The sequence below is a fragment of the Lygodium microphyllum genome, chromosome 20 (genome assembly GCF_053477565.2).
Source record: "Lygodium microphyllum isolate KBCC chromosome 20, Lygodium_microphyllum_v1.1.10, whole genome shotgun sequence".
Lineage (NCBI taxonomy): Eukaryota > Viridiplantae > Streptophyta > Polypodiopsida > Schizaeales > Lygodiaceae > Lygodium > Lygodium microphyllum.
The window spans coordinates 106,556,411-106,581,501 of record NC_141154.1 but is presented as its reverse complement, the minus strand read 5'-3'; the positions used below and the strand labels follow the sequence as shown (position 1 = coordinate 106,581,501).

Here is a 25,091-nt window from a genome sequence, read left to right as displayed (position 1 = left end):
TGTCTGCATTGTAAAATCAACCCCCAATAAATAGTGTTTCCACGTAGATAGTGCATGAATTGCAGCCAAAAGCTCTTTCTCATAGACCTGAAAATTCTTCTCTACACCTTGGAGAATTCGGATCTCATAAGCCACAACTTGACCATCTTGCATAAGAACTGCCCCAATGCTATTACCATATGCATCACACTGAATCACGAATGACTTCCTTAGATCAGGCAACACAAGCACGGGATTTGAAGTCATCTTTTCCTTCAATTTGTCAAGTGCTGAAATTTATACATTTATCCATCTAAATGGCATATCGTTGTTCTGCAAAGTATGCAATGGATATGCAATTTTAGCAAAAGTGTATACATACTTTGTATAGTAAGAACATAAACCCAAGAAGCTGCAGATTTCGTGTATATTTCTCAAAGGTGGCTATGATTGTATTGCCTCAATCTTTGCAAGGTCCATCGAATACCATCAGCCAATACAATATGCTCCAAAAAGTTGATCTTGTACAAAAAGAATTCACTTTTCTTATCATTGATAACCGGTCTATGCTTACATTGCTCATTGAAGACAATGTCCAAGTGCTTTCTATGCTCTGCCTCATTCTTTGAATAGACAATCATATCATCAAAGAGAGTACCCACAAATCCTCTATGTGGCCTAAAGATGTGATCCATAATCGGCAGGAGCATTCGTAAGTCCAAAAGGTATTACAAGAAACTCATATAACCCAAAATATGTCATGAAAGTTGTCCTAGGCACATCCTTTGGCTTAATGCGTATTTGATGATACTACCCACTTTTTAAATCTATACGGCTGAATATTGTTACCCCTTGCAATCTATCCATAATATCATCAATCTAAGGGATCAGAAATCGATTGTTTATCGTGATCTTGTTTAGAGCATGATAATCAATGCACATATGCCATGAACCATTCTTTTTCTGCACTAAAAGCACTAGAGAACAAAAAAGAGATGAGCTGGGCTGAATTAGTTCCTTTTCTAAGAGCTTGTTCACCTGACTAGTAATGTCCTTGTGTTGAGCTGCACTGACTCGGTAGGGTGGCTTATTAGGTGGGGTACTTCCAAGGATAAGATCTATGCCATGATTTTCAAGCCTTTCAAGTAGTAGCTGCTGTGGAAGTGAGTAAGAGAAGCAATCAATCTACGTTTTTAGAAATGGCATGCGTTTTTTCTCTAATCTAGACATATTCCCAACATTCTCACTATTATTTTTATCCTTAGTAAAAACTAAGTACGTTGAAAGATGATTTTTCATTATTTTAGAAATGGCAGTTATAAATACAATAGGGACAAATTTCCTTTTCAGCTTTACATCAAGTGTGAGTGTCTTTCCCTTATGCTGAATAGTGATCTCTTTTGTACGAGAATTAATCACCGCATGCATAAAATGATACCATGGTATACCAAGCAACACAACCCTCAAGTGGAGCAATGAACTCTTCGTTGTCCACACATCCTTGTGTATGCAACTGAAGCTTTCCAATGGGCGGTGTGTATGGCCTTTATATGCTGTTCCAATTTTCCCCATCGGTCCTATCTCATCCTCTTTGATGCCTAGATGGGCTGCCATGTCAACAAAGATGAAGTTGGTTTGTGCACCATTATCAAGAAAAATAAATGCATGTTGATCCCTAATTTTGCACAACCGAGTAGCACCATCATTGGGCTGATCACTAACAACATCGGGCACAAATCCCACTGATGTTTTGGACTTCTTTCCCTTACGGTCTCCTTGATTTTTTGATTTTCCAGCTTGCTGCCTATTGCGAGAGTTCCTTGGAATGTGACGCTCTTGTTCACAAATGAAACATATACTTGTAGTCATCAATTCTCTACGTTGTGCCAATGTTTTTGAGCCTTTTCTTTGTTGTTTTGGCATCTTTTCAGGCTGATTTTCAGATGTCCCTTTTTTAAGACTTAAACAACTTTTTATTCGGCTTCTCCTATCTAGAAAGTTCGAATCCTTCCCACACAACAAAGTATCTGCTGTAGCAGTAATCTCTATGAGCTGAGACATACTAGACACGGTGGATTTTATTAAAAAATATCTGATTCCTTTAGCCAGCCCACAAACATATTTTTTCACTTGCCCATGAAGGGGTACGGGGCGATAAGCAGTGATAGGTAGTAATGCATCCCAAAACTTCCTATTGCATTGCTCCAAATTATTGCATTCCTTACCCTCCAGCTTATTCCAAGTTGTCATGATGTCCACCTCAAAGGTACTTGTCAACCAATTCAATGCAAACATTTGCTTGAATTTGTACCCATGTCAACGATGCTCTATCTTGTATCAAAAGAGTGGACCACCACTGCAATGCATTCCTCGTCAAGAAAGTGTTTGCCTTTTGAATCTTTGAGGACTCGATGAAGTCCTCCCCTGAATAGGCTGCATTAAACTACTAAATGAAAGTCAAAGCTTTTAGTCTATCTTGTGCATGATTGAAGGACTCAAACTTCATTGCTTTTCTATCCTCATCATGATCCTTTGCTGTCCCTTTGGGTGTCAAGTTGCCTTACACTGGCTGTTGCAAAAAGGGTGCATTTGCTGAATTGACACCAAACGTAGCATTTCCATGACTAACACTCATTCCTTGAGCCCCATAAGCATTTGGGGATGCAGATGCATTACCAAACATGCTATATTGTGCCCCAAGCATCAAACCAATGTTGCCATACATAGGGTTTTGCACATTTTCAGCCACACCTAAATACATTGGGCCTTGCACACCATGCATTGGCTACTGTATACCATAGGAATTTGTGCCATACTTTCCTCTATGCGGTCCTTGTCCAACCATAGCATGAGAAATTGTGCTTCCATCAAAGTATCCTGGCTGGCCTATCATAGCATGCATGCGCGATTGTCCAAAGTCCATTGGATTGTCTCTTCCATGATGGCCTTGCATTTGTATTCCTTGCTCTGTAGGTATCAACTGTTTTTCTTCATTAGTATCTTTGGGAGCTTCAAGTGAAGATTTGGCATTACCATTAGTGCACCTTGCTGTTCGGAAGGTGTAGAAGATGACTTCTTCTTCTTGCCCTTGCTATCCTTCTTCAGAGCATTCAAAAATCGGTTAAATTGAGGATGCTGTTGTCCTCATCGGATTCTTAAACTGGTCATTAAATTCCTCTTCACTTTGTTGGTCATCAGCGTCATTGTGCCTTCAAAGCCTTGCAGCTTGCCCAACAACAACATTTTCAGCTTGCTGTCCGTAGTCCGAGCCTTGTCCAAGATCAGGCATGCATTTCCTTCTTCCCCATGTGAGTGTCCATACTAAGAGCCATCATCACTGCTTGATTCCATCTCACTCTATGAAGACATATTGCTGTAATTTCTTAGTTGAGCACAAAAATCAGCACGAGCACAAAGCTTTGGCTTGCAATTAGGTGCCTCGGGCCCACCAAATCAAGGAATTGAGTGGTATCTTGGCAATGGAACCATGAAACCAACCTTCCTTCTCGGATAGGGTGGTAATTCCCTGATCAAGCACTTAATTACAACAATTAGCAAATAAACATAAATTGAAATGCACAATTTACCCTAATTATCTTGGACATTAGACACCTTCTGGCCCCAAAACTAGCGCCCCTTTCGGTACTTCTTTAACTTTAATTGCCAATGGAATTATTTCAAGCTGAGATTCCACAATCTCCTAGGCTAGTCCAAAAGCCCTTTGTTGTTCCAACAATCAATATGAATAAACAAATTGGGCAATTTGCCTCTTGAATTTCACCCAAGACTTGCTCTAATTGGACCCCAACTAGCCAAATGCTGCCCCAAATTTACAATGGCCGGTTAGGCATTTGAAATCCTTGATAATACAACAATTTGTAGGTGCTGATTTCAATATATGATGCCTCCTCCTATAGGCACGGATTCTGAGGTGGTTGCTAAACCCTAAATTTTACTCAAATTTAGGGTATATAGTAGAAATCCCTTTGCTGTCCATCAAATATGGTTGAGATCTGCTCCAAATGACTGAGAAATGTTGAGATCTCTTGCGAAGAGGCTAGAATAGGTGAGAGAATGCTAGAGAGAGAGAGAGAACTTAGAATTTCATATGGGAAAATCCCTAAATTAGCCTGTAGCATGCTCCAATCAGCATTTAATGTTGTGCCTTGCTGCCTAGAGCCTCCAGAATGCTGTGGTCTATTGCTGAATGCTATGATCTGCTACTGATGTCTTTTTGTAGTTGCCAGCTCCAAAATGGTTTTTGTCTATTGTCCCAAACTCCAATGGCTGTTTTTTCCTGCAAAAAATTGAATCAACAGCCTTCTCTCTCTTTTTTTTTCGTAACAGCCTTCTCTCTCTCTCTCTCTCTCTCTCTCTCTCTCTCTCTCTCTCCCCCCCCCCAGGTTTCAAACTCCTGAATGGTTGAGACCCAGCCCCAAAAAAAGTTTTCTAAGTTTGCATGAGCATTTTTGCCAAGTGGCAGCCTTCTAAATCCATTTTCCAGCATTATTCAGTCATTAAATTAAATAATTCTGAAAATTAATTTCAGCCCTTTTGGCCTCGCCCAAAATTAAATGTGCCCATCCATAATTAAATTGGCTAGGCCATTTGCAACTTGGAGTGGTCCCTAACCTCTGTTGAGACTCCGAATATGTAACATGCTTGTTCTTCTTGTTCTTGGTCGAATGTTGGAGTGTGCTGAAACTTGCAAAGTATAAATGACCAGCCAACTGAGGGGCAAACAATAAATAGTTAGAAATGCCAAAAATTGGCTGACTTGATCCATGAGGAGCCATAAATGCTGGCTGACTGCACATCATCAATAAAATAATCAATTAAATGGTGATTGCCATCATAAATTCTGGTTGCCCCATCCTGGCAAGTGTGAATGCAGTCTAATGCCATTAAAAAAGAAATGCACTGAGTTGGAAAATATCCAGCTAGTGTGAGCACTCCTAAATCCGCTTGATAAAGAAATGCATGCTCTAAATAGAGCTGCCTCCTCTGGCAAAACACATGAAAAACTGAATGTCAGAGCTCCTAATGTCCCCGTCTAACTCAAACCGAGGTTCACAGGTAGGAGATGACTGTGCATGACACAGATGATTGCTAAAAGAAACAACTTGCTGCTATTGTGTTTCAGCAGACACATAGTCAGCATGCTCCCAAACTGCTGTACTTTTGCTGTACTCCATGGCCACATAGCGATTTGGCATCATCCGACCAGCACCGAGTTTGGCTGATTGCCTGCATCCGGGGTCAGGCCACTGATCTGCATGTTCAAAATGGTCTTGGCTCTCTCATTAATCTATGACTTGAGTCACAGAGGCCCATGAGGCCACTCTTCACTAAGTTTATATCACCTCACTTGTTTGTTTTGTTCTCTGTCAGTCCAAATCCTCACATGATAATAAAGCTAGGTGCTTTAGAAGCCTATGCTATTATGAGTTGTAGGACTTTCAAAAGCAAACACTAAACCTCGATGTCTTAGTCATTTACACCTAAGTCCTCTCCTTTCAGGCTGTGACCGTCACATCAAGTTTCTGTTGAGAAAGTAAAATTGAGAACCTCGGTTAACAGAAAATCACCATCCATTCAGGCTAGATGTTGTTCACATAGGAGTGTTACAGACCGGAAGGATGAAACATGGCAGCCTATTGACAGACTCTGCAGGGTGATGAGGGAAAGATGATGTCAATACACAGCCACAAAGATGGGCTGTGAATGCAGAGGCCAGCATCTCCACATGGAGCAACAGATAATGGCAGCAGCCTGACCAAGAAAATGCAGCTTTTAGCAGACGAAGCCATTCTCACCAGCCAGCTGCTACCCTTGCTGCTGGTGCAGCTGTCCCTGCAGCTGGTTCCCTGCCCTTGGCTCGTACTAAAAGCTGCATTTTCTTGGTCAGGCTGCTGCCATTATCTGTTGCTCCATGTGGAGATGCTGCCTGCATTCACAGCCCATCTTTGTGGCTGTGTATTGACATCATCTGCCCTCATCACCCTGCAGAGTCTGTCAATAGGCTGCCATGTTTCATCCTTCCGGTCTGTAACACTGCTATGTATCAACATCTAGCCTGCTGCCCTGCTGTCTTCAGCTCACTACATCATTTCCCTCTCCAACATTGGTGGTTTGCTGCACTCAAGTTCCATTTTTGGAGGACATCACTCTCCAACACTCGGCCCGCCACATGGTAGAGTTGGACAATCTTTGCTCCTTGAGACCACACATTTCTATCTCTTCCATTCATAATCATTCATTACTGCAATGATTCATTGAACACTCTTCAATTTCTTCTTCTTCTTCTTCTCTTGCATGCTTGACTGAGCTTACTGTGTGTTAGTTGTGTTTGTACACTCTCAATGTTTTTTTGCGCAAACCCTAGCCTATCTTGACATGGCATCAAAGATGATGCTCCTCTTAATAGTCCCCTGCATGCCTATCATTAAAAAGCTTGATTTGTAGAAGTGACACACCTCTAACTCATGATGTCTTAGACTCCTTTATATTTAGATGCTATAAGTGTCCGATCAGGCCACTCCTTTGGGAGGTCTTGATGCGACATTATACCCTCGATGCGCAGGACAATGTTTCATCTGTCCCTCCCTTCTTCAACTAAACCAGGTTTTGGACGGATGGTGGATGTAGAGTTAGATGGCAAACATACATATTTGTCCATCTACTTTGGCAGAAGTACCACTTACTTATGCACGTGTGCCAAAGGGAGGTGTGCTTTACTTGGGGGCATCCAACTAGCAAGTCTGGACACCCCTTGCTCTTGTTATGCAACAATCAGCTGTAAATCATCTTGGAGACCTAGACAAAGACTAGTATGTGAACATAAAAAGAGGAGGCTCGAGAAGCAACAGAATGTGTGTAGGTATACTTGCTACCCTACCTTCTGTTTTGTTTGACCATGTTCTTGGTGCTAATCATTCCCTCCTGCCCCTCCCTCGTTGAATGTGCAATTAAGTTCTCTTTCTCATGCCTTTAGCAACTTAGGATTAGATTCCACTTTACCATCTTCAATTTTTGGTGCTCTCCCTTCTCTCTCTAGCACATTAGGTGTAGGATCCATAGTCTCCTTTCCTCGAGTTAGCTTAGCTCCCTCTTCTCTAGGTGTTAGGCCTGTTGTAGGATTTAGTCTTTCCCTTTAGATGAATGGCATTTTGCACCCAGGTGCTCTAAGGGTTTCTGAAATGGGAGGTATGAAACAGGTTTTCTTATAAGTTCTGTAAAAAGCTAGAAATGGGTTTCATTTGAGATGGAAAGAATTATGAGACTTCATACAGACATAGAATATAGCTCATGCAGTGCAGCAAACACAGGTAATTCATGATTCATGATTTTACACAATGCAAATGTAAATTCAACACAGCATGAATGTTTACATGCATGGGTTTCCCTTATCCATGACCAACATTAGCTTTAACTGTAGAAGCAGCCATCGATATATATACATGCATCATAAACCACAACTCAAATAAAATTATTGCAATCAATTCAAATATCCTTCACCTCATAGAAAGAATCCATGATAAATGTTGATTACAAAAGTTCAGACATATTTTTCATTGTATTCCTTTTTTGAATGTTTAAAATACCCAAGTGTCTAACACTAAAAGGGAAGAAATAAGAATATAAATAAACTCAATTTTCCAGGCATGTTGCATTTGTCCTATTTGGTGTCCTTTGAACTATAGGTCATAAGGGAGATCCATTGTGGCTTGGTCAAGGGTATTGTGTGTACACTTGGCAAGCCCAAGGCTGTTGAAAATGACTAAGTGTAATAAATTGGGTTAATCTAAAGGTTTTTTTTCTAATGATGGCGCATTTCATGTTTTTAATAATTTTTAATAGTCCCTAAGGGTTACATACATGCTTTAGAGCTTCTATCAACAACTTCAAATAACCTTTTAGTGATTTCTTTGAATGTATAGTAAGTTTTGAAGGCTACTCTTTGCTCTTCATGTTGTAAACTTACTCTATGATAATGTGAGGAGGGGAGGAAAGGAAAGCAGGATAATTTTATGCTTGTTTTTCTGCTCAGATTGTCAATGCTCCAGCTGATTCTACTTACCATCAAGGTGATGCAATTGATAATGGTGCCATGATTAGGTTACAACACATGCGGACACGCAGATGGCTACATAGTCATGCTCACCCATCACCTATTTCAGGCAATTTTGAGGTACTAGAAAGTGGACTGGTGTCATTCCATGAATCACAGTTGTCCTTTGTGAGCATGCACATGTGTTCACACATTATAAAGACTATAACATTATGGTTGAGTTTATACATGTACAGCTGCTTTTCTGGGGTATGTCCAGGGCCTCTGTCTTCTAGTTATTTTCAGTTGGGTGCCTTTTCCTTGTGTTTGGTCGGCCATATTTGGGTGCTATTAGTTGGTGAGTTTTTCTTGTTTCTGCATATTTTGTAGGTGTCCAAGCTTAGTACCTCTTCGGTTCTCATTACGAACATCTTGGCTGGGGAGCTAGCATGGGAACTTTCTGCCTCATCCATCTTTCATCGTGTCAATCTTCTCCTTGCTGTCCACTCCTTTGCATCTTTGTTTCCATCATGATATCAGAGGTCGGTGCCTTTTTCCCCATTGAAGGGGAGTTTGGACCTGTGTTCCTTGGAACAAGAGTCTTCACAGCTTATCATGTTTGCTTGTGCAACAGTATTCAGAGCTTCTTCAGCAGTCTCTCATGACCAGTCTAGCAAATAGCTGTGCTTTTGCCTATTACAGCATTTTCCGGCCTTACTCAGGTGGCTGCTGACCACGTTAGCCCATTTGATGCATGTCCAATGCAGAGGACTGGTGTGTTCCTGGTAGAAGCAGCAAGGGGCCTGCCATATTCAGCCTGCTTCTCATGTGTTTCTCTCCCCCTCTGCAATTCTCTTCTCCCTCTCTCTGTGTTACCCCTCTGTGCCATTCCGAGAACTCATGCTTTTGTGGCCTTCATAGCCCTCCCTATTACTGCTGTTTGCAGCCAGATCTGCATTTTGGCAATCTGCCCAAGGCACATCACTCACCAGCTGTGATTTTGCAGCCCTGCATTTTCACAGGCAACATTGTGGTTTTGGCTCTAGATCTATGTTTTGCAGTTCCTCCCAAGCATTGAGCTTAACCAAAGACTATTATGAATTTTGGTGTAGCAGTTGACCAATGTGTGGTTCTCAATGGCAATGGCTGAGGGATAGGTGGTTGCGAGAAATGGAAATGGAAAAGCAGCCCTGATACCAGTGGTGATCCAGTTATGAATAATTGAGAGAGAGAGAGAGAGAGAGAGAGAGAGAGAGAGAGAGAGAGAGGGAGAGAGAGAGAGAGAGAGAGAGAGAAAACGAGAAGCGATGGCGGACCTGCGGACGTGTTTACCTACCAACGGACGTGCTTCCTCTGACCAGCGGATGGGCGTTTCTACCTCGCGCGCTGCCTGAGCTCTTTTATCTGACCTGTGCAGGGTCCGTTCTGCTCTGCTCGAGCCCTGCCCTGCCTGCGAACAGCCGTCGACCTGCACTGCGAACAACCATTGACCTGCTCTGCGACCTGACACGCGTCCTTCCTTCCTGCGGTGCCCTGCTCTGCAACTAATCTGCATAAGGTCAACGGGTCCCTGTCAGGGTGCGCCAGAGAGAGAGAGTGTCACGCTGCCTCTGCCTGGCCCGTTCCAGCCTTCCGCGAGCCCTGCCCCTGCACGCCTGTCATCTGTTGCTACCATTTCTGCTCTGCAATCAGAGTTTCGCCCAGATCTCCTCCTCATTCACAGTCCGAGTGAGGTGAAGGGTCAGCTCTGCCCCGCCTTGCGTGGCATGCCTTCACGCTTCCAGGCAGTACGCGACCTGCAGTCCTGTTGTCTGCTGCACGCCCTCTGAGCGCCCTTATCCTGACCCTGCGGACCAGACATCTAAGAGCTCGCCCTCTGTGTGAAGACAGCAGTATGGCTGGCCTGGATTTGGATTTTCTTGACCGGACGGTGGCAGCCCTTGGCCCTGATTCCGATGCAGAGGAGCCGGAAGATATGGTGCCATGCACGGAGGAGTTGCCGCCGAGTTCTGAACAGCCGCCTGCCGGCAAACGCTCCAAGCATACGCCTGATGAGCCAATGAGTCCTCTGGAACGCTCCTACGCGCAAGTGGCCTCTGATCCTGTGGATTCGCAGGAAATTGACTGGGAGCATTTGCTGGACTTCGCCAATACTCTGCTCGGCAATTATGTCTAGCATAATACCGAATCTTTTTCTGTTGCAGGAACGGATGATGTGCTGGAAGCCACGGTGGACCCCAAATCAGTCTTGCGATCCTTCTCCGTGTTCTATGACCGTGCAGTTATACTTTTCTTCACTGGCAGGATCCCAGTGCTTTCGCATATTCGCCAGTGGCTGCACCATCTATTGCAAGGGGAGTCTGTTGAGGAGATCTTCCTTGGACCTCGCGGGTTTTATGAGGTCCTGCTGAAATCGGAAACGCATCGCGCTGAGCTCCTGTCCAAGTTGCCGCTATTCTTTGATCGCCGCTTGGTTCATGTTGTGCCATGGCGCCCCATGGCCGACTTCCAGCGTCTGCTTCAACGCGAATGCCCGGTGTGGGTGGAAGTGGAAAACTGTCCGGCGGTCTATTGGCCCATGTTGAAGGATGCGATGGCAGTTGTGGGAACAGTGCTGGTTCCCCCAAGCCTCAGGGCGATGAACCGCAACCGTTTATGCATGCTATGGGACACGGCCAGGAAAAGGCCCGCGTGGCTTCGCCTCAATTGTTCGGGTATGCATCCTTTGTATTTTCGCTTAAAATGGGGCAACTTTGCGGGCCACTGCTTTTCATGTGGTAAATTGGGGCATTTCATGGCCGAATGCCCTGAAAAGCAATCGTCCTCGGAGGATGCGCAGGTTGTGCTGCCCAAGGACGACATGGTGCTTGATGCCACGCCCCAGGAAGCCCTTCAGTCTCCTCATGTCATGGATAAAGGCAAACAACAGGTCCTGAGTGTGGAGTCCCATCGCACTGACTGGATTGAGGGACGTCCTAAAAAAGGTAAAAAGTTGGATACAGGCCTGGCGGATCCTGGGCCTCCCGCTTTCCAGGATTCCGTGCGCACGTATATGCGCCGGAAAGAAATGGCCACTTCACAGCAGGCTGCGGGTCCTACGGCCCCGTCGGGCCCCCGCAATCAGTCTCCAAGGAGAGCCTATACCGACGGCCCCAGAGGCCCACCTGCCAAGCTGGCGTTCGATGCCAAAGGAAATGTTATTACACCCTGGGATCGGCGTTATCCCCGCCCCTCTCCCAAGGCAGTGGATTTCCCTTCTACCTCCAAAGCAGGTCGCCAGAATTCTTTTGCAGTATTGGCTGATTTTCTGGATGAGGGTGTCCTGGATGCTCTCGCGGAAAAGGTCAAATCGAGGCAGCAGGTGCCTCGTTCCTGACTTCCTTCTTTGAGGACACTTGAAGATAGCCACGTGGAATGTGCGAGGCATTTGCTCTCGCCATAAGCAACATGCCATGTGGACCGTCTTGCACGAGAACCAGTGGGATGTATTGTGTGCAGTTGAGCACAAAAGTCACGGTGAAGCAGGAAAAGTGATGGATTGTCATGGATTCCGTCTGTTTTATGCAGGGACTCATGCTACGCACTATTCGGGCGTGCTGATGATTGTCCATGAGAAATATCAGCCTGTCCTTGTTAAAAATGATGTGCAGGGCCGCTTTCTGGTGATCGAAGTCTTATTCGAAGGAGAGATTTTATGGCTGTTGGGCCTCTATGCTCCGAACGATCCCGCATCCCGACGGGATCTTTGGTCCACTTTGCAGGGCTCCATGTCACTCGGCCGAAGGGGGTTCTTGATGGGAAATTTCAATATGTGTGTTGACTCTTCTCAGTCCACTTCAGGGCATTCGGTAATGGATACGCCGGAAAGCCGGGTATGGAGTTCCTTTGCTTTGCACGTGCTCAAGCAAGATCTTTGGTCGTGGCTTCACCCTTCTTTTTCAGGGTTTACTTTTCATTCCGCACAATATGCAACTACCTGGTCGCGACTGGACAGAATGTATATCATGCAGGGCGATGATTTTCTTCCCGAGATGCTGGAAATGAAGGTCTTGCAGCAATATGCGTTGTCGGACCATTTCCCCCTCCAGCTTGAGATGCGAGCACACTCTATTGCACCTTTTGCGCAATTCTTGGATAGGCTCCCGTTACGCTTCAACTCCTCTTATTTGAAGCATTCAATTTTCCAGGGCTATATGCAGCAGCTGATTGAGAGGTTCTTATTGGACTTCGCCTCTGAGGGCTGGCCTTCATTTGCACGGCTGCTCTCTAATGTGCAGCGGGTTGCTCGCCAGTATGGGATCCATCATACCTCGCTTTGCCGCCGACGTCGACATGCAGCAGAAGACTTACTGGCCTTGGTCCGTTCCTTGCTCCTGGATTCCCCTGATGATGATTTTCTGCTGTCTCTGGAGAGGCGGTTGGCCCATCTTATTCAAGTGTTTCAGTTGAAATCTTATCAACAGGCCAAGCTGCTCAACTTGACGGACACAATGCAAGATAGCGCCTGCCAGTCTCATAAGTTCTTTCGCGCCTTGCATGCGTCTCCGGCTCGCGAAAATATGACCAGACTCCAGGATTCGGAAGGTCGTTCGCATGGTCACGGATCCGCAGACCATTGTCACTATGTGCAGAAACTATTTTATGGAACTTCTTGGTTCCTCTTCCTCGCCTTCTAGCCAGGTTACGCATGCCCGCTCGGTCTTCTATCATCTGGTCCGCCAGCAGGTTCCAGTTGATATGCAAGCCGCTTTGGAGACGGATATTTGCGAGGACGAGGTTATGGACGTTTTGTTGCACTTGCCGAATGATAAAAGTCCTGGCTGGGATGGTCTCACTAATGAATTCTTTCAGACCTCGGCCACGCAGTTGGTGAAGCCATTGGTGGCCATGTTTCAGCAAGTGTGGGAAACGGGGGTCATGCCCTCCTCATGGAAAGAAGGCCTTATCAAACTAATTCCAAAGGTCCCTTCGCCGTCAAAGTTGCAACACTGGAGACCAATCTCTTTGATGGGCTCCATGTATAAAATCTACTCCAAAGTGCTGGCGAATCGGCTCCACAAGCACCTTCCAGCTATTGTGCATCCTCTCCAATATGGTTTCATTAAGGGCCGCAACATTCTGCATAATATCTTAAATGTGCAGATGGCTATTGACTATGCGCGGCACTCCGGTCAGGAAGTGGTATTGATCCAATTGGACTTGGAAAAGGCGTTTGATTATGTGGACTGGTCTTTCATTGCAGACCTCATGTCGGCTATGGGCTTTGGTACACGAATGTCCCGATTGATCTACACCATTAGTGCTGAGGGTTCCTCCAGAGTTATGCTTAATGGTGGAGTTACAGAGCCATTTGTCCTTGCACGCTCGGTCAGACAGGGTTGTCCTTTGAGCCCTCTCTTCTTTGCCCTGGCGACTCACCCGGTCCTTTCAATGTTATCCTCCATGGCAGCCTCTGCTCAGCTGGCCGGGCTGTCTCTTCCGTTGGGTCAGCACTTCGTTAGCCAATCTTTGGCTGATGACACCTTTATGATTTTGCAGGCGGACAGGGACAACATTCGAAGGGCATTAGATGTTTGGACACTCTTTGGTCAAGCCTCTGGGCTTCGCATCAATGCCCTTAAGTCAGCCATTCTCAGTTGTACGGAGCCTGATTTGCAGTCCTTAGGCTGGCAAGGCCAGGTGGTTTCCCGTGGCTCCATTGTCAGGCATCTCGGATACCCATTGGGGGTGGATGTACGGCCAAAAGCCCTGCTGGAGTGGATTTCACAAAAATTGGCGGCGAAGTTTATGTATTGGAAGTCGCAAGCGTGGCCATTCCTTGTCCGCCTCAAAGTGGCCCAGACAATCATGCTTCCAATGCTAATGTATTTCCTGCCTTTGTTGCCATGGACGCCTACTACTTTGAAGGCCCTCACCCATCCCATCCGTTTCATGCTATGGAAGAAGGATTCACTGCAGGCCGGCATTTCCTGGATTTCATGGTCCCACGCATGTACCCCTAAGCGCATGGGTGGAGGAGCTATTTTGGATGCACACACTCATATGTTAGCTCTCCGTTGGTCCCTTTTTCGTGCCATGTGTGTGGATCATCACCCATGGACCATCATAGCCCGTTATTTTCTTGAGGACAGCGGGCTCCGCCATGGCAACACACGGCTTCGGGCCTCCTGGTGGCATGTCCTTAATGCTGACTCTCGTGTTTCCAGTCCCTCGTCCTCTTTGTTACTGCACTTGGTCGGCTCTTGGAAAGTGGTGCTCCAAAAGGCCCGTTGGCACCCAGTAGGGGACCGCTTGCAGACCAACTCCTTTCAGCTGGAATTGTTGGCAGTATCGAGACTCCTTTCATGGGAAGATAAACATCAACTCAGACCAAGATTTAATCGCATGGCCCGGTTAGGTGTGACGTCGGTTGCGGATGCTACCCTTGCCACTCGCAATGTCCTCGTATCATTTCGGACTGCTCGGCGACTCTTTAAGATCCCGCGTGGATACCGTGATTTATGGGAGCAGCTTTCGTCGAAGCTTCAGGGTCGGCAACCCTTTCCTGCCTTGACTGTGGATCGCCCTTGGCAGGACTGGGACCTTGCAGGCCGCCTGAGTCTGGAAAAGGCCTCTACTAATCAGGTGTATCATCTTCTTGTTCAAGATCACCAATGGCTGGGAGAGAAAGCTAACACTGTTTGGGACCTGCGGAAATCGCTGTCATGGTGGCAGAAAACGCTGATGGAGGGCTGGCTAAATAAGACACCTTTCAAATGCAAGGTTTTTCTTTGGCGGGTGATGATTGGTGGTCTTCCTCTGGCCTCGGCCCTTGCCAAGCGTCGCATCTCGAATGGCAATTGTTTCTTCTGTACCACACCGGCGGAATCGGCCCGACATCGTTTTCTCTCTTGCCCGCTCGCCAAGAATATCTGGTCACTCTTGTCGCACATTTGGCGCGCGGTGGTGGGATCCTTGCTATCTCCTTTCGACTGGGTTTTTGTGCGCCCGAAGTATCCCGCACCGCCACAGTTGCATGAGAAGATCTTATTTCACTTTTTCAGATATTGGGGATGCTGGCACATTTGGACCACGCGCAATGCTTTTCTCTTTGATTCGGCCTCTAATGTACCCCGACATATTGCCAGGCTTAAAGGGCTCTTGCATTGGCAGCTAGATATCATCCGACACTCCGACTTGCTCCCTCGGGAGGATTTGCATCCGTGCCATATGGCAATTGCCTCTGGGTCGTTGCCATGATTGGTGTAACCTTTTCAGTACATTACTACGGGGCTTCCCCACACGTTGGCCTAGGGCCCTCGTGTATCTTGTAATCAGAAAAAACAGAGAGAGAGAGAAAGAGAAAACCTCTTCACATGATGGCTTTGTGTCATCATGTATCTTGTAATCCAGTAATCTTGTATTTTTTTCGTAATTAATATAATTACCTTTTACGAAAAAAAAGAGAGAGAGAGAGAGAGAGAGAGAGAGAGAGAGAGAGAGAGAGAGAGAGTTTCTCTGATGACCTGATGGTCTGATGTAACAGAAAGTAAGAGATATAGAGAGAATGCTGACCTGATGGTCTGATGTAAATATTTACTACTTAATTCAATTATCTTCACGAAAAAAAAAGAATTACGAAAAAAAGAAAGAGAATTTGAAGATTCTTTAAAAAAAAAAGGAGAAATTTTGAAGCATAATGATACTCAATTACAAATGAATGAAAGAAAATACAGTAATTAAATGCCCATACTGAATGATGACAACATTGTTGTGCCGAAAAAAGTGCATAAAATGGGTTTTTATAGGAAGTCCCAGGATCAAGTGTCCTGTCATAATACTCCTTAGTGTCGTAGTCCTCCTTAGGGACTAAAATATGATCATGAATAGATAGATTTTGGGTGGATGACTAGGCCTATTATAGAGGGGGTCTAATAATTATAGTTCATGGCATCACTCTATTGGATTAGGCCTTCGTGTAGCTCGTTCTTTTAGAGGAAGTCATAGGATCCTCTGCTAGTGTTAGGATTCTCGATCACCTTAATTATGATGAGGACTTTAGGGGTGCCATTACCAGGATTTGAGGGGCAAGCCCCACTGGCATTGCAGCTAGGGATTTGGGTGTGTGCTTGCAAGAAATCAATTCTTTTCTCAAAGAGGAAGTTAGAATTAGGAGAGAGGGCCTGTTGGAGAGAGGGAGGACTAGTAGAGATTCAATGGTAACACTTTGAGGGGATGAGAAAAGGTGCCTAGGATGTAGGTGGGTGGTTGAGAGGATGCATGCTACAACCAGCCTTCTGCCTTGGCGAGATTGATGATAACCTGATTTAACTCAAATCACAGCAAAAATTTAAATACAAAAATCTGAAAAATACACACTACACCACTTAAATCTTGGATAGCCAACACCCAATTGGCCCTAAGAATTGGCACCCTTTGCGGTATTTCTTTGTCTTGTATTGCTATAAGGCTGAAGCATATTGAGATATTGGCTGATCTCCTTCAATCTTCAATACAATGGCTGTCACACTTCTTGGGCACAATTTGCCCCTTGATTGTATACAATTTAGGTTCAGTTTGGGTCTTCAATTTCTTGGTCACAGGCCACAATAATTTAAGAATGGGCTAGCTCTTGGATCAGCTGCAAATTAATGCTTTCAACCACTGCACCAAGTACCTGTGTCTTTAGTAATTGAGTGTGGATCCCGAGGTGGCTATAGAAACCCTAAATTTTGCTGTAAGTTAGGGTTTCAGAAACATTTCTTCAATTGCTCTTCACCACCCCAAGCTGGAAATAGCTGAGAACTAGTGAGGGATTATAACAGATGAGAGAGAAATTTCTTCTATCACAAGAAGTGGGCTGAATCTAATGCCTTCACCCTCCGAACCAACCAAAACAATGTCGTTTGGTGCCAGTCAGGTTGGAAATGCAGTTACCCGAAATTCCCTGAATCAGTTGGCACCTATAGTCTATAGCCTCTTTCCTTCCTCTCTCAGCCTTTGAACACTCTGAATGGCTGAAACTACCCTTAGCTATCCCTCAAATAGTCTTTTCCAAGTTTGCTGTCGACCATAAATATTCGAGATAGAGAGTTGAGAGCATATGGATCCTTAGTCCAAGAATCTCAAAAGATAGGGTAGTATGTTTATTGGATCACCTTGTTGGGGTTCTAATAGTAGACCTCTAGGTTTTGAGGTAGATAGTGAGTGTGTTTGGTAGAGTACTAGGAGGGTGGTTATTGAAAGTGATGGTCCCTCTTTTAGGGGAGGATCTTGTTTTTTATATTGTAGCCTTGCCCTTGGGCAAGTGCCCAAGGGATGAGGGATCAAACATGACCTTTTTTAGCTACCAGGACTTGGTCAACATACGACTTCTTGCAAGCTTCTTAGAGATTATGGCAGTAGGAGACATGCCAAAGAGTGTTTGAGGGATTAATTTCTCATTCTAGATAGCATCAACTCTACAAAGACATGAATCTATTCAGGAGTGCATAATCATTGCCAATATCTTTGCATTTTGCGAATCCATAACTTTTGCTTGCTTCATGAGACATGATCTGATTGTGTCACCCCTTGACATCAAGAAGGCTTATGACAATTGATGGGGAGTTCTTGGATGGCATTGTATTGAGGATGGATTTTTCATTTCCATGGGTTAGATGTTGGGAATAAAGGCCCTCGTGCCTTTAAATGTGCTTGGGTGTGACGTACCTCAGCTCAAGAAGAGCTTGATTAGCACAGGGCAGCTAGATGATGATGGTTTTCATATCACCTTTGGTGATGGAAAATGGAAGATCTGTAAGGGATCTAGAGTGATTGCCAGAGGTTGTAAAAGTGATACTTTGTATCCTCTCCATGTATCTAGTGTGAGTGATCATGTTATTGCCGTGACCGAGCAGCCAAGTGTTTCTTTGTGGCATGGCCGGTTGGGACACATTATTCAAACAGGAATGAAAGTGCTTTCTCATTTGGGTTACTTGCCTTGTCTTCGTTATTGCTGATTTTGAGCATTGTGATCATTGTATTTATGGTAAACATGCACATGCGTCTCATAAAAAGTTTCTTTTGCTGAAATCTTCTCCTCTAGAGTTAGTACATTCAAATGCATCTCAGATGTGAAGATTATCTTTAGGGGGAAAGAAATATTTTGTCGCCTTTGTCGATGATACTACACGGAAGGTATGGGTTTACCCTATTCATAGCAAGGATGAAGTGCTTGAAAAATTTAAAAAATTCTTGGCACTAGTTGAAAATCAGACAGATAAGACACTTAAGTATCTTCGCTCTGACAATGGTGGGGAATATGTGTCCAAGGCCTTTCAGACATTTTGTGACAGCAAAGGGATCAAGAGGGAGCTCACTCTCCCTCATAATCCACCCCAAAACAGAGTTGTAGAGCATATAAATTGGACCATACAAGATAAGGTCCATACGATGCTATCTCATGCTGCATTACTCCATGGTTTTTTGGCAGAGGCTGTTATGACAGCTGTACACTTAATTAATTGGTCACCAAATAGGTCTTTTGGGGGGGAGGGAGTTCCCCAAGAAGCGTGGTCGGACAAGCCACCTTCATACGATCACCTAAAAGTGTTTGGCTACGAGGCTTTTGTGCACATTCGTAAAGAATTACGTAGCAAACTTGAGCCAAAGTCTTGTAAATGCATTTTCCTAGGATATGGTGACGAGGGTGAAATGGGGTATAGATTGTGGGATCCCGAGAAAAGGAAAGTAGTATGCAGCAATGATGTTATCTTCCGGGCAGATCGCATGCATAAACATCCCAAAAAGACCAAGGAGGTCTGTAGGGTTGTATTTCGGGAAGAAATACATTTTGGATAGCAAAATGTGCCCTTTGTACAACAGCAAATACTTGCTGTAAATGAACTTGTAAACGTAGAAAATAATGTTGGAAATGATCAGCCAGCTATTGCCTATGATAATGAGCCGCTACATGTGCAGGAACAGCCAAGACAACAAGCTGTTAATGCTGATTTGTAGGCTGAAATGCCAGGACAGCAAGCTGAAAATGCTCAATAAGCAGTAAACAATGATCATTGGGTTAGGAGATCGTCTAGGGCTACTAGACAACCCAATAGATTCATTCTTGGTGCAAATAATGTGGCTGATTATGTCATGTTGACAGACTGTGGTGAACTGTCTTGCTCCAAGGAAGCAATGGACAAATAGGACAGCAAGAAATGGTATAAGGCCATGTTGTCAGAAATGGAATCTCTTGAGAAAATGGCACTTGGGAACTTGGTGCAGTTGCCTAAAGGGCAGAAAACACTTCCATACAAATGGGTTTACAAGATGAAGGTCACTTCTGGTTCCTCACCAAAGTACAAAGCAAGATTGGTTGCAAAGGGGTATAAGCAGGAGCATGGAATTGACTTTGATGAGATTTTCTCTCATGTAGTCAAAATGACTACTTTGATAACCATTTTGGGCTTGGTTGCAGCTGAAGATATGGAGCTCATACAAATGGATGTAAAAACCGCATTCTTACATGGTGATCTACGTGAGGGTATATATATGCAGCAACCTGAAGGTTTTGTTAAAAAAGACAAATAAAAGATGGTATGTAAGCTCAAAAGGAGTTTGTATGGGTTGAAACAAGCACCAAGAGAATGGTATCATAAGTTTGATACATTTATTCAATCTTAAGGTTTTCATAGAAGTCAAGTGGATCACTGCTTGTACACTAGGAAGGTAGCAGATAGTAGCTTGATTATCTTGGTTCTGTATGTTGATGACATGTTGATTGCTGGCAGGGATACTCATGCATTGGATTCATTGAAGCAAAGTCTTCATGGCAGCTTTGACATGAAGGAACTTGGTGATGTAAATCACATTCTTGGTATGCGAATACTCAAAGATAGGTCAAAAGGATTGCTCTATCTGTCTCAGCAAGAGTATATCTCCAAAGTTTTGCAGCGTTTCAATATGGAAGGGGGGAAAACAATTGGGGTTCCATTGCCCTCCATATGTGAAATTCAGTGAAGAGGACAACCCTACATCTGATGATGAGAAGGCTGAAATGGCCAAGATGCCATATGCTTCAGCTGTTGGCAGTTTGATGTATGCTATGGTTGCTACACGTCCTGACATTGCCTTTGCAGTGGGAGTAGTTAGCAGATACATGGCAAACCGTGGAAGAAGCATTGGGATGCAGTGAAAGGTATTACGAGATACCTCAAAGGCACAAAGGAGTTGTGCATCTCCTTTGGAAAGTAGAAGGCATCTGTTGTTGGCTTTATGGATGCAGACTATGCTGGTCATGTGGATTGCAGAAAGTCCACTTCTAGGTATGTGTTTACTTTCACAGGAGGAGCAGTCTCTTGGATCTCTAGGCTACAAAAGTGTATTGCATTGTCTACTACAGAGGCAGAGTATGTGGCTGCCACACTGAGGCATGCAAGGAGGCTTTATGGCTTTCACGTCTGGTGGGAGAGCTTGGCATCACAAAGTTACCTGTTCTCCATTGTGGTAGTCAGAGTGCTATCATGCTAGCATGGAATCCTGTCTTTCATACAAAGACAAAGCACATACAGGTGAAGTACCTCTTCATTAGAGATGTACTTGACAGCAAGAGCATTGAGCTTGTCAAAGTGCATACAGATGATAATCCTGCAGACCTTCTTAGGAAGGGTCTTACAACAGAACGGTTTGCTCATTGCCGATAGATGATGGGAGTTGGATAGATATATGTATTTCAGCTTTGTACATACCTAGACTTAGCTGATTCTTTTCTCCTCTTAAGGCACATTGCCTTTAGGTGGGAGGTTGTTGGGAATAAAGGCCCTCGTGCCTTTAACAGTGCTCGGATGTGAACACACCCTTACCACTTGTACTTACACATATATATCTATCTAAAAACCTAAAGGTACACACTCGTCATTGTACCTAAAATCGTGTACACTCTCTACTTTGCTCTCTCCCACTCTCTCTGTATCTTCGCGCCTAAGGAACTCCTATTGTCTCGATCTTCGTGCCTAACCTGTCACTACATTAGAGATGTAGTGGCCCTTTATTCCTTTGCTTATATTAAGTCTTTATTGGTGGCTCTAGAGGTGATAGATTCAGCATTCAGAGGTGGGTGAGATATGGCTGTTAGAGAGATGGCCATCTAGTCATCCATTGGACACTGATCCAGCTTGCATCAGTCGCCATGGCAGCAGTCGGCAGACCAGCTGCCATGTGGCAGTTGTGTAGTCAGATAGTTTACTGCCCAGTCGGCTGCATACCCAACCTGTACCAGATTTTTCACCTATTTATTGCAGATTTCCAGCACACTTTCAGGTATTCTCTGATCGCAGATTCTGGCTCAGTTTGGGGCAGAGATCGTGCCAGTTGCTGCAAACTTCAAGGAACACAACAGGGTGACATCATTGAGGTGGAGATATGCAGATATACGAGCTGCGCCCGTGTACATATTTGTATTCCTTATTCATCATTCTTCATGTTACAGATCTGCGTTCTCTTGTCTCTTTCTCTCTCTCTCTTCTCTCTGTGTTCACTTGATCTCTGAGTCTTGGTCATATTCTTCTGCATTGCTGCGCTCTGACATGGTATCAGAGTAGTGCAAAGACTGATTGATCGTGGGCAGACCTAAAGAGGAGTTTTGAGTATGACACAAGGCTGCATTTTCAGCAATCAAGGGTGTGCATCGAAACAAAGCTGAGGCGAGCGTGGGTGTGCAGGAAAGGAGCAAAGTTGCTGATTTTGCTATGGTTTTTAGTTATAGAGAAAGGAGGAAGGCTATGTTTTGAGCCTTCAATTGCAGATTTTATCTTTTCATTGCCTTCGATGGGGCTGAAAAAGGTGCAAGACTAGTAGAGAAGAGCCTTAGCAGGTTGCATTTTCATAGTCAGAGGGGGTTTCTTTTGTGTTTTTGCAGGCATTTTAGGTGAAGATGTCTTTTGAGGCCGATATGGAGTTTCAGGCGATTGGGATCAGAAGATGCTATATGACCGGCGCTTCCATTAGATTAGAAGCCTGATGGTGAGAGCTACCACATTTGGCATGTGATGATGCTTGCCATCTTGGAGTCCTATGATTTGGTGGAGCTTGTTACGGAAACTCTTGACCGTCCTGCATCGAAAGACGAGTCCAAGCTTTTTGTAGGTGATTGTGCGGAGTTGGCAAAGGTTCAAGCACATTGGGATAAATTGAATGCTTGCATCAGCTCTTTTCTCTTTCTTTCATGTACTCTAGCCGTGATTGTCCATATTGAACACTCGACGGTAGCTAGGGACATATGGTTGGAACTTGGTCAAATGTACAAATGAATGGCCCTTATGAAATGGGTTTCTTTGGATGTGTAGATGCAGATGTTGAATTCTAACAAGTCATCTTCTATGTAGGAGCATCGTGTGAACAAGCTATGGCAACTTCAAATGCAGGTTCATAATGCAAGGAAGGTGATTACATCTGAAGACATGGCAATAACTCTTCTGTTACAATTACCATCTAGGTTTGGTGCTTTTTACTCTGCCTTGATTGCTTTAAGGTAGGAGTTGACTCTTCAGTGGGAGGAGTTGGTTCCTATGGTCTTGGACCAAGAGGAACAATTTAAAGGACAGAATGCTTCCAAGTTGGAGGCATTGACATGTGAGTGCTCTCAAAAGAAAGGGAAGGACTATGAGATTGGAGATGGAAGCTCTCAACTGAGAGTATACAATCGACAGTAGAGTGAGTGAGAGTGAAGACACAACAGGACTCCCAATGCAATTCCGAAGTGTGTAATGAAAGTACAAAGTACAACCCTGACCTTAGGGTTGTTAATGTGCATTCACACTTGAAAGGTGATAAGTGACCAAACTATGTAACATAAACACATAAAATAGAAAAAATGTAACTGGGAGAAAAAACCTCTCATAAGGAGAGTAAAAAGTGCCTAGTGTCCTACTACGGATCATTGATACTCCTTTGTGAGCGTAGACATGAGTCAAACCCAACAAACTCCCCCTGGAGTGAAAAGTGATCAACATACAAGGATTATCCACCAAAGAAGATCACATTTAAAGTATTGGGAAATGCTTCAAATTTTTCGTAAGGAAGAGCTTTTGTGAGGATGTCTGCCACATTGTTGGTGGTAGGAGAGTGGGCAAGGTTGATATCTCCTGCATGTAGCCTTTGTGACAAAGTGATAGTGGATCTCTATGTGTTTCGTGTGTGCATGAAGCACTGGATTCACTGCCACTGCAATGGCACTCTGATTGTTAGTAAACAAAGGAGTAGGCTCTGTGACCGTGACCGATACATCAAGATCAGCCAACAAATGTCTTAGCCATACATATTCAACTGTGGTAGTGAAAGCTGCCTTATATTCAACTTCACTAGGCAATGTGGCAATAGTGGATTGTTTCTTGCTAAGCCAAGAGATGCAAGATGAGCCAAGAAAGAAACAATTTCCACTCATAGAGTGATGTGAATCAAAATCACTAGCCCAATTTGAATCACTATAAGTATGTAATTGCAATGGTCCCCCCTTGGTATAAAGCAATCCAAGAGTCTAACCTGCAAGTAGCGAAAAAACTTGCTTCATAGCTTGCCAATGTGACATGCGTGGGTTGTGCATATATTTGCTCAGGGATGGAATTGCAAACTGAATATCTAGCTGTGTGTTGCATAAATAAATGAGACATCCAACTGTTGGAGCATATGTACGAATGTCAAACAGATCACTGTCATCATGCAAAGACAGCTTGAGGCCAGTCTCCATCGGTGTGCTAACTAGCTTGCAATCTCGAAAGCCAAATGTCTCAAGGAGTCTACCAATATATTTGGATTGTGACAATCCAATACCTCTAGCATCATGAATAAACTAAATGCCCAAATAATAATGCAAAAGCCCCAAATCAGACATTTCAAATATTTGCTGCAAATTTTTCTTGAATGCTGAAATTTGATCAGCATGTGTCCCTATGAGCAGAAGATCATCTACATAAAGACAAATGACCAGCAAGTATCCCCCCTCTTTGCATACATAAGGAGTAGACTTTGATGGGCCATTAATGAACCATTGGTAGAGTCAAAATCCAACCATAATGGGCAGCCAAAGCAACCATACACCGAATGGTAGTCATACATGATGTAGGAGCAAATGTCTCCTCATAATCAATGCCTTTCTTCTGCACGTAGCCTTTTGCGACAAGCTTGGCTTTATACTTGTCAATGGATCCATCCGCTTTTCTTTTCCGCTTATATACCCATTTTGTGCCAATGGCTTTCTTTCCAACAGGTAATGTCACTAAATCCCATGTTTGATTCTTTATGATAGAACCAAATTCAGCTTGCATTGGTGCCATCAATGCACACTTTGTTGTGCATCCTCAAAACAATCGGGCTCCTCATCATGAAGTGTGTGTGGTGCCATAACAAACTCCATTGTGTTAACATGATCATGCAGACGTGCTCGTCTTCAAGTACAACCAACAATAGGAGCATCCAAATGACTATCATTCATAGTCTGCAAGTACCATCTAGGCATTTTTCTTGCTTCCTGATTATGCACAAGCTCTTGTTGAACCTCAAATTCAGCATCTTGCTAAATATTCAGATCAGCCATAGGGTGAATTTCTGCATTGCTTAATGGAGAAGCTGATTGAACATTTTGTTCATTTACTGAGGCTCTAGTTGTATTAGCAAAAGAAATGGGCAGCAGCCCTTTAAACACATCATTTGCAGCCTGATATGTATCAAAACCAGCTAGGGATAATTTTGATTTTTCATCAAAAATCACATCCCTATTGACAAAGACTTTCTTGGAAATAGGGTCATAGAGTCTGTATTCTTTGCTCTCACTATTGTACCCTACAAAAATGCATTTGACAGTCTTGTTGTCCAACTTCTTTCTTAATACTTTGGGAATATGAGTATATGCAAGACGTCCAAAAGTACGAAAGTGGCCAATTGAAGGTTTCCAACTGTTCCAAGCCTCAAAAGGAGTGACATTTTTCAATGCCTTGGTAGGGCACCTGTTCAAAACATGACAAGCACATATAACTGCGTCCATCCAAAAGCCATGTGGAAGATTCTTAGCTTTCAGCATATATCTAGCCATCTCCATGAGTGACTG

At 44.1% G+C, this 25,091-nt stretch overlaps 1 protein-coding gene across 1 annotated transcript in view; it reads left to right on the top strand.

Moving 5' to 3' along the window:
* Positions 1–25,091, top strand: part of LOC148019226 (stromal cell-derived factor 2-like protein) — an 81,521-nt gene that overhangs the window by 38,232 nt on the left and 18,198 nt on the right. The window contains exon 4 of the mRNA XM_087701322.1: positions 8,030–8,170. Within this exon, the coding sequence (XP_087557448.1) occupies positions 8,030–8,170 (141 nt within the window). The remainder of the gene's footprint in view (positions 1–8,029; positions 8,171–25,091) is intronic.